This window comes from Copadichromis virginalis, linkage group LG11 (assembly GCF_057382275.1).
Source record: "Copadichromis virginalis isolate Kocher_CV1m ecotype Utaka linkage group LG11, C_Virginalis_male_GT1.1, whole genome shotgun sequence".
In the NCBI taxonomy this organism is placed as follows: domain Eukaryota; kingdom Metazoa; phylum Chordata; class Actinopteri; order Cichliformes; family Cichlidae; genus Copadichromis; species Copadichromis virginalis.
In genome coordinates, this window is record NC_140628.1 from 2005387 (window position 1) to 2019058 (window position 13672).

The 13672-nt window shown below is 44.3% G+C and overlaps 1 protein-coding gene across 4 annotated transcripts in view; it reads right to left on the reverse strand.

Annotated features, from left to right (window-relative positions):
- Positions 1 to 13672, reverse strand: part of ascc3 (activating signal cointegrator 1 complex subunit 3) — a 139535-nt gene that overhangs the window by 99115 nt on the left and 26748 nt on the right. For all 4 annotated transcript variants that reach the window (XM_085472844.1, XM_085472842.1, XM_085472841.1 and 1 more), the window contains 3 exons: positions 4994 to 5195; positions 4425 to 4560; positions 3088 to 3213 (listed from right to left, as the gene is read on the reverse strand). In XM_085472844.1, coding sequence (XP_085328970.1) covers positions 3088 to 3213; positions 4425 to 4560; positions 4994 to 5195 — 464 coding nt within the window. The remainder of the gene's footprint in view (positions 1 to 3087; positions 3214 to 4424; positions 4561 to 4993; positions 5196 to 13672) is intronic.

Consider the following 13672-nt stretch of genomic DNA (forward strand, 5'->3'; position numbering starts at 1 on the left):
TTCTGTCACCTGGTTAGTCAGAGGCTGGAAAGGATGTGCAGCACAGCTGGCTGAGGAGTGTGAAATGTGCTAACAAGTGAAGAAAGTGTGTGCAGAGAGAAAGGAGCTGGTGGATGCAGAGAGAGAGATGGGGGAGGACAGAGGAAGGACAGTTAGCTGGAGATGAGACTGTTTAACATAATGCTGGAGAGAACAAGAAGAGCAACATGAAACTATGCATGGTTTCACTTCCTGTGCCTGTCACACAGCGCTGCGTTGTGCAGCTCGATTCATTTCTAACATTTACATAGTGACTACTTTTGCAGTCGTGTGCTTTATCAGAGCACACACTCCCTCTAACAGACAACACGTTACACCCTGTGGGCTAAGGACACACACTCAGCTGTGTCAGGTAGAGGTCACCACATGTCATTTTGCTCATACGCGTGGGGACTAGTCTTCCTTTGAACCTGAGGAGTGACATGATCAGCTGCATGTTGCAGTGCTGGCCTTGTTCACAGAGAGGCATCATCCCACTGTGGATGGAGCAGCTCGCTCTCTGTGGGCATCCAGAGCTGGGACCAGAAGATGACCGGCAGCGTCTTTACTCTCGTCCCCCCCAACCTCCCAAAACCAGACCATCAGAACCAGTCCAATGCTGATATAAAAAACACAACAATTTACAGCTAGCGTTCACAAGAGACGAGGATTATAAAACCTTCAACTGTACCTACAACGAAGCCAATACATGTGGACAACTGAACATGAGGTGGCTCTCGTCCCTGTGAGTCCGTGATTTTATGATGAGTAATAAAGAAAGCTGCTCACAACACGATGAATACGTCGGTGTATTTACTGTGAGAGTCGATGTGGCAGCCATAAATAACTCCGTTTGGATTCATTTACTTACTCTTAGCTTTGTTCAAATCATAGTTTTGTTTGTGGTCATTATTCAGTGTTTTGTTTCTCAGACTTTTTATTCGATTTCGTGCTCAGTTCTGATTGAATAATTCTAATAAAATGATGAAAGGTACAAATGATCTTATTGGCTTGTGAGTGGACTCTGTGATCGTCCCGGTGCACCTCAGTGCAGCATGTAACACCTTTGTTACTCATCCCTGTCACTACCTGTGCGTTTACACATCACGGCTGTGTTTAGTCATTAGTAATGAACCAGCTCTTGCTGCTCTCTTCTCCTTACACTCAGCCCTGTCCGGTCTGCTTGAGGTTACTTCCTTTAAAAAGGGAGTTTTTCCTTCCTACTGTCACAAAGTGCTTGCTCTGATGGGGTTCCTCCTGCTCTGTAAGGCAGAGTCTGTTCTATGTAAAAGACTTTATTCAGAAAACTGAGCTGAAGATAAGAATGGAAGTGACAATCAGTGAGGAGGACCATGGCGTTACGGCAAGAACGAGGCCTGCAGAGGTTTGACAGTGCAGATGCTGAAGGTACTGCAGGTGCTGCTGGGAGTGGCACAACACTACCGGAGGCTGGTGCAGTGCATGTATGAGCACAGCGGTGAGGTGTGCAGCAGAAGTCACAGACGGGTGTGGGACGGGGTTGGATTATATCTGGGAATCTCCTCTGAGCTGCTTCTTGTTGCAGAAACACAGAGAGGAAGCTGAACGGAGGAATGTGGCACCCTGCTCTGTCTCTGTGACTAATGAAAGGATTAGTGGTGAAGTGCTGAAAGACACACTGATGAAGATTGAAGCTGACAGCTACTGAAGTACACACACACACACAGGAGCAAGTATGCTCAACTGTGACGACAACAAAAGGCACAACGCGTTGATGTGATTAAAGCATCCATGCATCAGTTAGTCACAGCACAGGACACACATGCTTCCGTCACAGCGATCAGTCCTGTTTATGATTGTGTCAGCGTGAATGACATGAAGGCTAACAGTGGTAACAGTTACACTCATTTCCTGCAGCTTTGAGCTTCATGGATGCTCCACGTTGGTGTCTTCATGACGTGATCTTCTGCTGCATCTTCAACAGCAGCATCAGAGCAGCGCTTTCGATGAGTGTGCACTCTGATGCAGTCCTGCTCCTCTCTAAGACAGATCGAACTCAGCTGCAGGTTCTCCAGCCTGCTGCTCTCTCTTGCTTGGCCTAATGGTGACTGGGTACAGTCAGAACGTACCAGTGTGAGTGTGGGTTTGTCCATCAAGCTGCCACTCAGGCTGACAGCTGTGAGTGCTACAGTCACATGATCAACTTCTCCTGGCAGCTTAACAGACACACAAACAGTTCCTGTGGTTCATGCTCAGGTACTTGATGAAGTACAGCAGCCAGTTATTTCATCGAGTGTGAGGACCTCAGTGTGCTACGTCTCACTCAAGCGTGCCACCCGAGACGCCGTGCAGAGACAACACAGGTGTATTTCATTAACACCACACTGCTTTTCTACGTCAGGATTTTCCCGGGCTCAGGAGGACGGAGCCTTTCTGAGCTGTGACAGAGAGGGAAGGGTACAAACCCGGGTCGACCCAGGCTAACTCGTACAGACAGATGGCCATCAACATTCGATCACCAACTAACCAAACGTCATGAATGTGGAATCGTACTCTCAAACAGAAAGCTGCGTCTATAATTATAAGACTAATATCAAGAAGGTGATCACAGACACAAGACAGAGTAAATGCTGGGAAAGTAAACAGTGTGAACTTAAGCTGGAGATAGACCAGTTCACCCAGTCTGAACTGAAAGAAGATAGAAGTGACCTGGAGTGCTGCTGTGACTGTTGTGGAAGGACCTGTAGTGTACATATGTGGGACATGTGGAGGTGGGGGGGTTTCCAGTAAGCATTGTGGTTATGGTCAATATTCTCCATATTAACATTCTCATGGTTTTTAATGCACACACACACACACACACACACACACACACACACACACACACACACACACACACACACACACACACACACACACACACACACACGTTTTCATATCTTAGTGAGGACTATTGAACATAAACTGAACCCTGACACTAAAACCACTGTGAGCCTCAAACATGGCTTCAGACCTGTGGGGGCGGGGCGTTTGTCCCCACAGCTGGCTGTTGGTCCCCGCAAACAGATCTAAGCACACAGCAGCTCCTACCTCGTCTATTTCAGAGATGTAGACGGGCTTTTCTTCAAACCCAACAGGCATGGGCTCATTGGGTGGGATCTCCACTTCTTCGTACATCTTACAGTTTTCTCTGCGGATTCCCTCGGGCAGCAGCATCTGAACGACCAAACAGAAGAAAAGGTTTGACACAATATCTCAATTCAATTCAATTCAATTCAATTCAATTTTATTTATATAGCGCCAAATCACAACAAAAGTCGCCTCAAGGCGCTTCATAAGACACAGAACATTTAACAGGAATTTGAACACTGTGAATCTGAAGCAATACGTTTAGTTTCCCCACTGCAAAAACGCAAAACACTATGAGCAGAGTGTACTTGGTATTTGGAGTTAAGTGGGAGTTAGAGATGAACAGCACAGAGGAGCCTGGGTCCATAACACAACACAGGATGTAGGTCCACAGAGCAAAACGCCTCTCTGAGCCCAGACTGGGTCTGTAGCATGTTCTCTATGTGACTACAGAGTCTAACATAACCACGTTGAAACTGTCACTGATGATAATAAAGACTAAATATGAACATCAAGTCAGTGCCTATAAAAGAAAAAGAGCCCACCTGACCGACTCCAGTAACTGTCACATGGGAAATGAAGCCACTGTGGAAGCGTCTGACTTACAGGTTCACGAGTACACGAGCTCAGCTTTCTACACTAGAGCGCCCCATCTCTGACCATCATCAGTGAACCTACGTCCTGTCTGTGCAGAGGAACAGCTTCTACCAGCTGATGGAGGAAACATGCTTCATGAAGCAGTCAGCTGGTTCGGTCATATGAAACGTTTCCTTCTGCCCGACAGCTCAAGCTGATCGCTGAGCCTTTAGTTCCAGATGTTCTTCAGGCTTAATCACTTTTCTCACACACGTTCATTCATTTACCGAGCAGCAGAAGCCAGTGATTAAGGAGACCTGCTGCTGCACAGACACATGCGTCCTGAGCCCAGAGACTATTTCCTGTGATGGTTCTCAGCACTGTGTCGTGGTCACAGACCCACGCCGTGAGATGGTCACACTGTGTTTCTTCTCTGTGATTCGTTCAGCAGCCTGACAGCCACTAAAGTGATTCTACACTCTGACACGGGCTCAGACTTCGTGAGAGCCATCTCCCACAGTGTAAAATGCAATGAAGCAGCAAGAATGATGTTATCACACAATGTTAAGATGGGATTATCCCCGCTGCACAGATAAATGATTTAGCCTTCCTCCAGAACAGTAAGAAAAGGAAAAACGAAGCACAGAGCACGCGCACTTTAAACCTGTGGGTCATGTCACACATCAGAGGCAGAGAGTGCAGCACAGTAAAATCAGCCTCACCCTGGCTCCTCCCACAAACGCAGCCGTCTTCGTGGCCTCTGCGAGGTTGTCGTAGACGTTGGGATATCGGATCCGCTCGTAGACCCTGTCTCTGCTCAGCACAGGTTCGTGGCGGGCAGTCAGCAGGGCCTGCTCTCTGCACCGAGGCACACGTACAACAGTAAGACAGTAAACAGAGCTTTAACATTTAAATTGGCACAGTGTCAGATCCACGGCCCGGCCCTCATCTTGATCCACAGCTGTGGAAACAAACCTGTGATGGATGAGCCCAGTGAAGAGGCAAAGATGTGAGGCTTTATAAAGGGGCTAATCTTTGTCTTCACACTGCGCTGGATCTGCACACGCTAACATTTTAATTAAACAGATCGCTGCTTTTTTACCCTCTGAGATTAAACTTTTGGAAGGATCTTCCTGCCCCCCTCCAGCCCCCCCCAAAGAAAAGCAGCTTTGCTTTTTTGAAGCTGTCATGAAAAATGCAGGAGGCTGCCAGTCACACACACCTGAGAGCCCAGGTGGGCACACAACAAAGACACACAGACACTAAGATGAGGTTTGTAGAGACGACGTACCGCTGGGCTCTCATCTCTCTGGGGTCAAAGGTCAGGAGAGCATCCGTAGAGTCACCCTCATCGCCTCCTTTGAATCTCTTCCTCTCTTTCTTCTCCTCCCTTCGATACATCTTTAGCATTTGTTTCTCCTGCTCTGATTGGATGGTCACCTGGCACCCGTACGTGGGCTTGGTCACTTCAGCGCTGACCTTGAGGCTGAGATCTGAAGGAAACAGCTCATCGTTAGTTCTCAGCAGCATGCTGAAGTCAGGTAGGAATACAGCTCTATCTGGCAGTGCACGGGTTAAGCTTGGCCGCTGCAGCCTCCCTGTTTGAGACACAACAGCTCAATAAAGGCAGAATTGCTCTTGAAAGCAGATGAGATCTCATGATTGCACCACGGCCCGGGCTGATTGACTGAATGATTTCTTTTTTATCTCACCTAGCGGCTCTACCTGCTGCACAGCCCCCCTGCACTCTAACAGCCCCCCTCCTCCTGTCACTCTCACCCTCCCACCTCCTCGTCATCCTCTTTGCACCATCCCCCGTCCTTTATTGGCCCTCTCTCTGGGAGCTATCGTGCCTGGTTATATGTCTCTAGCAGTGACTCCAGGTTTCGAGGACTCATTTCCCGAGCGATCACAGAGCTATAATTGAGCGTCAGCGAGACAGATCAGGGTGTTTCACACAAACAGTGGTGCTTGTGGTCATTACCAGCTTTTGGGTTTGGTGGTACTGTATGGTAGCTCTGACATGCAGTGCCTGTCTGAAAGAGATTCATGGATGAAAAAGCTAAATCCATTTTACATTTGTAATGTTCCTTTGGAGCAGTGTCAAAGCAGGGCGAGTCCTTTACACTCACACATTCACATTTCTATGACAATCTTGTTGTTTTTGAAGGACCGAAACACGACACTGTCAAACACACACAGCGAACTCCACGCCACTGTTAGGACAGAGCCTCAGACGGCTGATGAACGACTGCAGGACAGATCATCACTTCACCGTTCATGAAAACATTCAAAGCATTTTCATTTCTGAGCTGTCGGAGTGTAAATGAAAGTGTTGGGCTTCCCCGTGTCCTCGTGTGTCCTCTGGGTACTGATTATATTAACTAGTGGGTCTGAGTGCATGCATGTGAGCGACACGGTTCTGTATCCCTGGTCTTAGTAAAGTCATGTAGATTTGTACTTATTAGAAGAGAAGAGTCTAAGACGTTACCCAGACCTAACAAATGGACATTAGATGATGAGTGGAAACCTGCCACATGGAAAAGAAATAGAAAAAACTCATAAAAGACGTGCATGACATGTGGCCTGTTTCATATAGTGACTCATATATGACTTACTCGTTTCTCATCACTTTCACATATTGTTTTAGGAAGTATCCAAAACATACACGTTTCATTTATATAATTTTTCAAGGGATCTTATATCTGTTTTCACTCTCGTATGCTTTTCATACAAGTTTCACACACGACAGACACAAACGTTAGAAGATTTATAAATATCTTTTCCATACGGGCTGATATGTGTTTGCCTGCAGCACGAACATTTGTGCCAGCTAAACATTCCTGCAGTCACAGAGTCATTCAATGGAAACGTGACTGTGCAGAAACGAGTAGCAGACATTCATGTTGTTTTCTTGCTGGGCTTGCTTACATGGAGAATGATGCAAACATCCCCGAATCAGCTGAGCTCGTGTCTGCTCGCTGTCACACGGTCGTCTGTGAGCTTCTGTTCTGGTTATGGCCCGAGGACGCCTGTGGGAGCTTGTCAGAGCAACACGAGCATCATCGCCTTCTTTCTAAGGTTGTCAGAGAGACAGCTTCCTACATCCTGTGGACACCTGCTGTACTACATCTGTACAGACATGCTCAAAGGCAGGCTACCTCTGGGTATGTACAGGTGCTTGGACCTTTCCTCGCCTCGATGATGTGTCCCCATCTCAGCAACCAATGTGGAGAACATAATGTCCTTACTCAGCTTCAGGTTTCTCAAACCCAGCACAGACCACGTGGTCCTATCAGCTGTTTCTAATCAGTGAGGCCTGAAACAGAAGGTTATCATATGTATCCATGTTAAATGTTATCTGCTGTAATAACAAGTTACTTTGTCATTAACGACCCTGCAAGCATCCAACTAGGATGTGACCCTCTGCCACGTTCTTTCCTTCCGTTAAACACTGCAGCCTTGTAAACGTTAGCGGCCCGGCAGGCAGTTCCTCCCGTGTTCCTCCCGTGTTCCTCCCTGTACACGGAGACAGCAGGAACAGGCAGATGTTTCCACTGCCCACGGGAGCCTAGAATCAGCTCATCAAAGTGTGAGGGCATTAAAATGTACCACACTGGGTACGACTGCCTCAAATATTTCTTTCCAAAATTGGTCAAACACTTTCTGCGAGTGTGGCCATCTCGTCTTTTAAGGGTGCGTCCCACACGGCGCTGCCTCCGTCGGCCGCTGACACGTGGAGAGGAGCCACCGAGAGAATCTGCTCTGATAAACATGCAAGTGCCAAACTGGAATTTAAAAAGCTAATCAGCAAGAGACAGGCATTCGCACTAAATCCCACTCTTCTTGATGGCATGCAAATAGTGGAAAATTTAATCAGCCTTTTTTAACCCCTCCTGATTTCACCCTCAGTTGTCAAGGCAACAGTAATCTCAAAAGCTGTCTGGCGAGTCCAATTTCTCGACGCTGATCGGGACTTCTTCGAAATTGGCTGACGTGTGAAACAGCGCATGGGTGTGACCAAAATCACAACTGAAACGTTTTCACGCTAACGAGCTGTTCTGTTACTGTCCAAGTACAGTGGCTTACATCAGCCCACCAGTGGGGTCCAGCAACACCACCACTGTCCCAGCTGTGGGTTGGCAGCATTTCACCACAGCTTTGCTTCTGAACATTTACACGTCATCTAAATGTGAGGTGACTGACAGATATTTTGCACACCTGCTGTCAGACTGTTATTGAAGTGAAACTAACACGTCTCTTCTCAGTGTGTGAGAGGTAGACTGAACATGGCTGTGTCCACTGGTTTATATATGTCTACAGGTTGCTTCTCCCCAAGACAAGAACTAACAGACTTAAAAACTCCTTTGTCCCACACACCATCAAACTGTTTAACTCCTCTCTGGAGGGGAGAGGGAGGGGAAACAGGGGGACAAAGGAGGGAACAACTAAGCTGTAGTGCCTCTTCACCTCACTGTGCAATACCTTTTGTAAATAGTCAACAAGGCAAGGCAAGGCAAGGCAAGGCAAGGCAAGTTTATTTGTATAGCACAATTCAACAACAAGGTGATTCAAAGTGCTTTACAGAGATATTAGAAACAAGAACAAATAAAAAGCATGATTTAAAATTGATTAAAACAAGCAAATAAACTAACTAACTAATTAACAAACAAACAAACAAACAAACAAAACAGTATATAAAATCAAAACAGATAAAATCAGAACAGTAGATAAAATCAGTAGTTAAATGTAAGTTTTGAAATTTAAGCTTAAAGTGTGGATTTGGTGCTTTATTCAAATGCAGCTGAGAACAGGTGAGTCTTCAACCTGGATTTAAATAAACTGAGTGTTTCAGCTGATCTGAGGCTTTCTGGGAGTTTGTTCCAGATATAAGGAGCATAAAAGCTGAATGCAGCTTCTCCGTGTCTGGTTCTGACTCTGGGAACTGATAAAAGACCGGATCCAGATGACCTGAGGGATCTGGAAGGTTCATACTGGGTCAGGAGGTCATTGATGTATTTTGGTCCTAAACCATTCAGAGCTTTATAGGCCAGCATCAGAACTTTAAAGTCTATCCTCTGACGGACAGGCAGCCAGTGTAAGGACCTCAGAGCTGGACTGATGTGGTCCACTTTTTTGGTCAACAGTGCAATAGACCTCAATACTTGAAATGTGCAATTCACTTGTATTTTTATTTTTTATTCCTATTTATTCTATTTATCCCCTTTGTATATTTTATTTATATTTGTCTCTGTATTTATGTGTGTGTGTGTGTGTGTGTGTGTGTGTGTGTGTGTGTGTGTGTGTGTGTGTGTGTGTGTGTGTGTGTGTGTATAATATTCTGTAACTTCTGTCGGTGCTGTGCTTTTTGGAAATCGAATTTCCCAGAGGAACCCACCCGAGGGATTAATAAAGTTCTATCTAATCTTATCTCTTATATTAATGGTGCTGTTTCAGTGAAACCATCTGCTGACCTTAACATCAGTGTGAGACACCAGTTTAGTGAATGTGACAGCTGCAGGTGGCGTAGGCTCCTTTAAACCACACCATCATCATGTAGGCTCCTGACAACCTCTGACACTTTTAATTTGGGAACCGCGCTCCCATTCATGAATCATTTTTCATTCATTTTTTGGTTTTCCAGGTTTTTCCGAAGCTGAGTTTTCACCATGATAATAACCTTTGTGCCGTAACGTTGCTGTGACTGTGCAGGCCAGAGCTGAAGTGGTGAAAGCTTTCCACACTCCTTCCTGACACGACGGCTGCAGTTTGTGGTCAGAATGACCATGATAAGAAGATGTGTTCACATAGAGCTCTGACGAATCCCTGAGAATAATCACCGTTTGGTCTCTAATGAGAAAGCAGAAATGATGTTTGCCTCTGGTGACACGAGTATTTCAGGGACGACCGGGCGCGTAGGATTTTTTAATCACAAAAGTTTGAAGCTTAATCTTAAAGGTAGACACTATCTCTACTTTTAAGATTAGGCTTCAAACTTTCCTTTTTGCTAAAGCATATAGTTAGGGCTGGACTAGGTGACCCTGAATCCTCCCTTAGTTATGCTGCAATAGCTGCCGGGGATTCCCATGATGCACTGGGTGTCTCTTCTTCACTCACTATGTATTAATAGACCTCTCTGCATTAAATCATATCTGTTATTAACCTCTGTCTCTCTTCCACAGCATGTCTTTATCTTGTCTTCCTTCTCTCACCCCAACCAATCACAGCAGATGGCCCCGCCCCTCCCTGAGCCTGGTTCTGCTGGAGCTTTCTTCCTGTTAAAAGGGAGTTTTTCCTTCCCACTGTTGCCAAAGTGCTGCTCATAGGGGGTCATATGATTGTTGGCTTTTTCTCTGTATCTATTATTGTAGGGTCTACTGTACAGTATAAAGCGCCTTGAGGCGACTGTTGTTGTGATTTGATGCCGTGTAAATAAAATTGAAACTGAATTAAATTTATTATTTCAATTGATATTGATAATCATTTGTGGTTACCACATCAGGCCAATCACCCGCCAGGGTCACCAGAGTGAAGCTTTGACTGTACTGATTTCCTCACGGGGTTTTGTTTGTTTTTGTTTATTTCCAAATAGCCTCCCTAAACTTTTGGATATACTTAAGGAATTTGGGACAATTTCTGGATACAAGGTGAATTTTGGGAAGAGCGGGGCAATGCCTATAGGAACGACAACTGGGGCATTTTCGTCTATTTTAGCACCTTTCAAACCCAGCTATAACTAAATATTTGGGTGACACAGAACCAAAGACTTGTATAAAACGAATTATCCTCCTTTATTGTCTTAGCTAAAAGAGGATTTTGGAAAGTGGGAGTCCTTGCCTCTTTCGCTGGGTGGTAGAATAAATATCATCAAGATGAGTATATTTCCTAAATTTCTGTATTTTTTCCAATGTCTTCCAATTTTTTAACCAAGTCTTTCTTTAACAATCTGAATAGTCAAATTTCTTCCTTCATTTGGAACAAAAGCCACCTAGTCTGAAACAGACCGTGGTGCACAGGGGGCTTAGCACTTCCAAATTTTTTGTTGTATTACTGGGCATCTAATATAAGGGATGATTGTACTGGGTAAAAGTTCATGGTAGTTAATTATCATGGGTAGCACTGGAGCAGTGAATCCTCCCTGCTGTCTTTGCTGTGTGCCAGATTAGCCCTGGCAGGACCTGTCTCCAGCTTTACCACAAACCCTCTCGTCATCCATTCACTGACATTATGGTACCAGCTCACTTTAAACAGGCTGAACTCTCCCTTATTGCACCACCGCATAGACATTGCCTGTTCTCTCCATCCTTAACGGACGAGGCATTTAACAAATGGACAAAGCTTGGAGTAAGTTCAATGAATGCTCTTCTCACAGACAATATCTTCTGTTCACTTGGACAATTGGTGACTAAGTTCAAGATCCCTCAGTCACATTTTTTCAGGTATCTACAACTTGGGAACTTTGTTGCTTCTAATACTGAGTGCTTTCCGTCCTGTCCACCTCCGTCTCTTTTGGATGATGTTTTTGATCTTAAACTGGACGCCAAGCGGGTTATAAGTGATGTTTATGAGCTGTTAAGTAATTATAAGCTGTCCACACTGCAATCTCTTAGGGAACAATGGGGAAGAGGATGGCCCAGACTTGGCATAGGATCATCAATAGGATGTTTTCATCATCTACCTGCCTCCAGCATGTGGTGATTCAGTTTAAAGTGGTTCACCGTCTCCACTGGTCTAAAACTAGATTGAGCAAAATCAAGGATGGGTTTGACCCCACATGTGACCGGTGTAGACAACAGCCTGCTTCTGTACTTCACATGTTTTGGACTTGTCCAAAATTGGGTAGCTTTTGGAAAAGTATATTTGAAACCATGTCCAAGATATGTGGCATTCCAATTACAGCCTGTCCATTTATGGCCATTTTTGGGGTGATGCCAGTCTTTCTGAATCACACTCTGATCTTCTTGCACTCTTTTGGCCGTAGGTTGATCTTATTGAAATGGAAAGAGCCACTTCCATCTGTCTATGGGCACTGGGTTAAGGATGTCATGTACAATACTCAGCTGGAAAAGATCGGCTACACTGTAAAAGGTTCGGCTCGGACATTTTATGACATACGGAAACCTTTTCTAACTTACTTTGAAAGTTTAAATCCAGTGTGTTTTGTTTTTTCCCCTTGCTTGCATTCATTTATGTTATTATTTACTTTTTATCTGTAATTTTATTTTATCTTATTTCTTTCTTCTCTGGCTGAGTTTTAGTTACACTGTTCTGGGGAGGGGGGGGGAGGGCTGTTTGTTAATACTGCTTTAATTGTTGTTAAAAGCAATTTTTTGTTCAATAAAAAGACCTCGATCAAAAAAAGGTGTGTCTCTCATAAACACCCACACCTTCTAGGGTGGATGAAATGAACTTACACGTAACAGCTCATCTGATTAGTCGCTCCAGTAACTCTGCTTCAATGTTATCTCTATGGCATACATGCTAACATGCTAACAGGTTTGAGTAGAATATCAGTCAAAACCCCCGATGGTCCAGCTGCAGTCCTCACCATAACAAAGCCAATAACACAAAGTGACGGTATCTCAGTGCTTTATAGATTTATCATGACTTTGTGTTCCTACTTGGCCATTTGAACTGATACTGGTAATTATGGTAATTGTGTTTTCTACAACTTTCAGGGACTGGTGCCACCTGACGGTTGTACAGCCTGGAGGCTGAGGGTTAGCACTGGCAGCTGCTAGTCTTGATTTGTTATTTATAGTTTGATTGACATGCTAATTAGTAACTAAAATAAATGTAGTGGAGTACACCCTGTGCTCCCTTTGCAGAGCAGCCCTGCACACTGCAGATATTAATGCAAGAGAGTGGACGGGTGGCTTTAACCCTTTAAAGCCGGTCGGGGCGGCCACGCTTCGTTTTGCGTAACTATTTTTAAATCCCGGTAGCTCTGCAACCACGTGAGCTAGCACAATAATTTTTTTTGCATATGAAACTGGAGGAGTTGTACTTACATCTGATGCCATCAGCTTGTCCTCGGTCACGGTTTCCTTCCACATAAAGCTTTGCAAAAACTGCATAAAAAGCACTTGCAGCAACAAAAACATGATATTCCAGAAACACGCTTTGCCGATCCGATCAGCTGTTTGTAACACTTCCTACGTCCATCAGCGCGAACTATCACATGTCCACCATGACCTGCCCGAAACCGGAAGTGACGTCATTTTGCGGAAATGTAGTTTTTTACCATTAGGGCCTCATGAGCCTATACTGGTGTTTTTAAAAGTTATGTTTGGCTTTGTGACTTTCTGTGTCGTTTCTGGGATGCTGAGGACTCATATTGCTCTGCTGGAAATAGTTTATTTTGATGCATATGCTGTTTTTTTGCAAATTTGCATTATAATATTTATTTTCGTTTTTCCTGCAGTATATAAAAATTGGTGTATTTCAAAAATAAAACTATGAAGACACTTAAAATAAATTTCCTGTGGTGGGAAACTATTTTGTGCAACTTTTTTGTATTTACAGTTTTGAGGGATAAGCCTCTTAAATTTCTCTAACTAGAAATATATGTTAAAAAAACAAAAACGATTTTAAATGTTTTTGTAATTCATTGCACTTTTTTGCAATTTATGTAATTACTATGCACTTAATGCAGACATATTATTAAAATTTTGGCTGTAATGGTTGTATTGATGTATAGCAACTTGAAATGCTCCCAGAAATGGCTCCACAGCATGTAAGAATATACTATAAGCTCTGGCGGACTTGGTTCTATGGTAGGTCTTAAAGGGTAAATCAACCTGCAGATAGTTTTACTATAATCAGCTACATGTTCAACTCTCCCTCAGACTAAGCCAGGAGTTTGTCTCCATGCAGGCAGCTTTTTAGTTCATTTATTTTTGTAAAAAAACAAACAAAACCTCCCTCACTTTTTAAAAGTCCTTAAGAAAAGTTAAAAACACAAACGGAC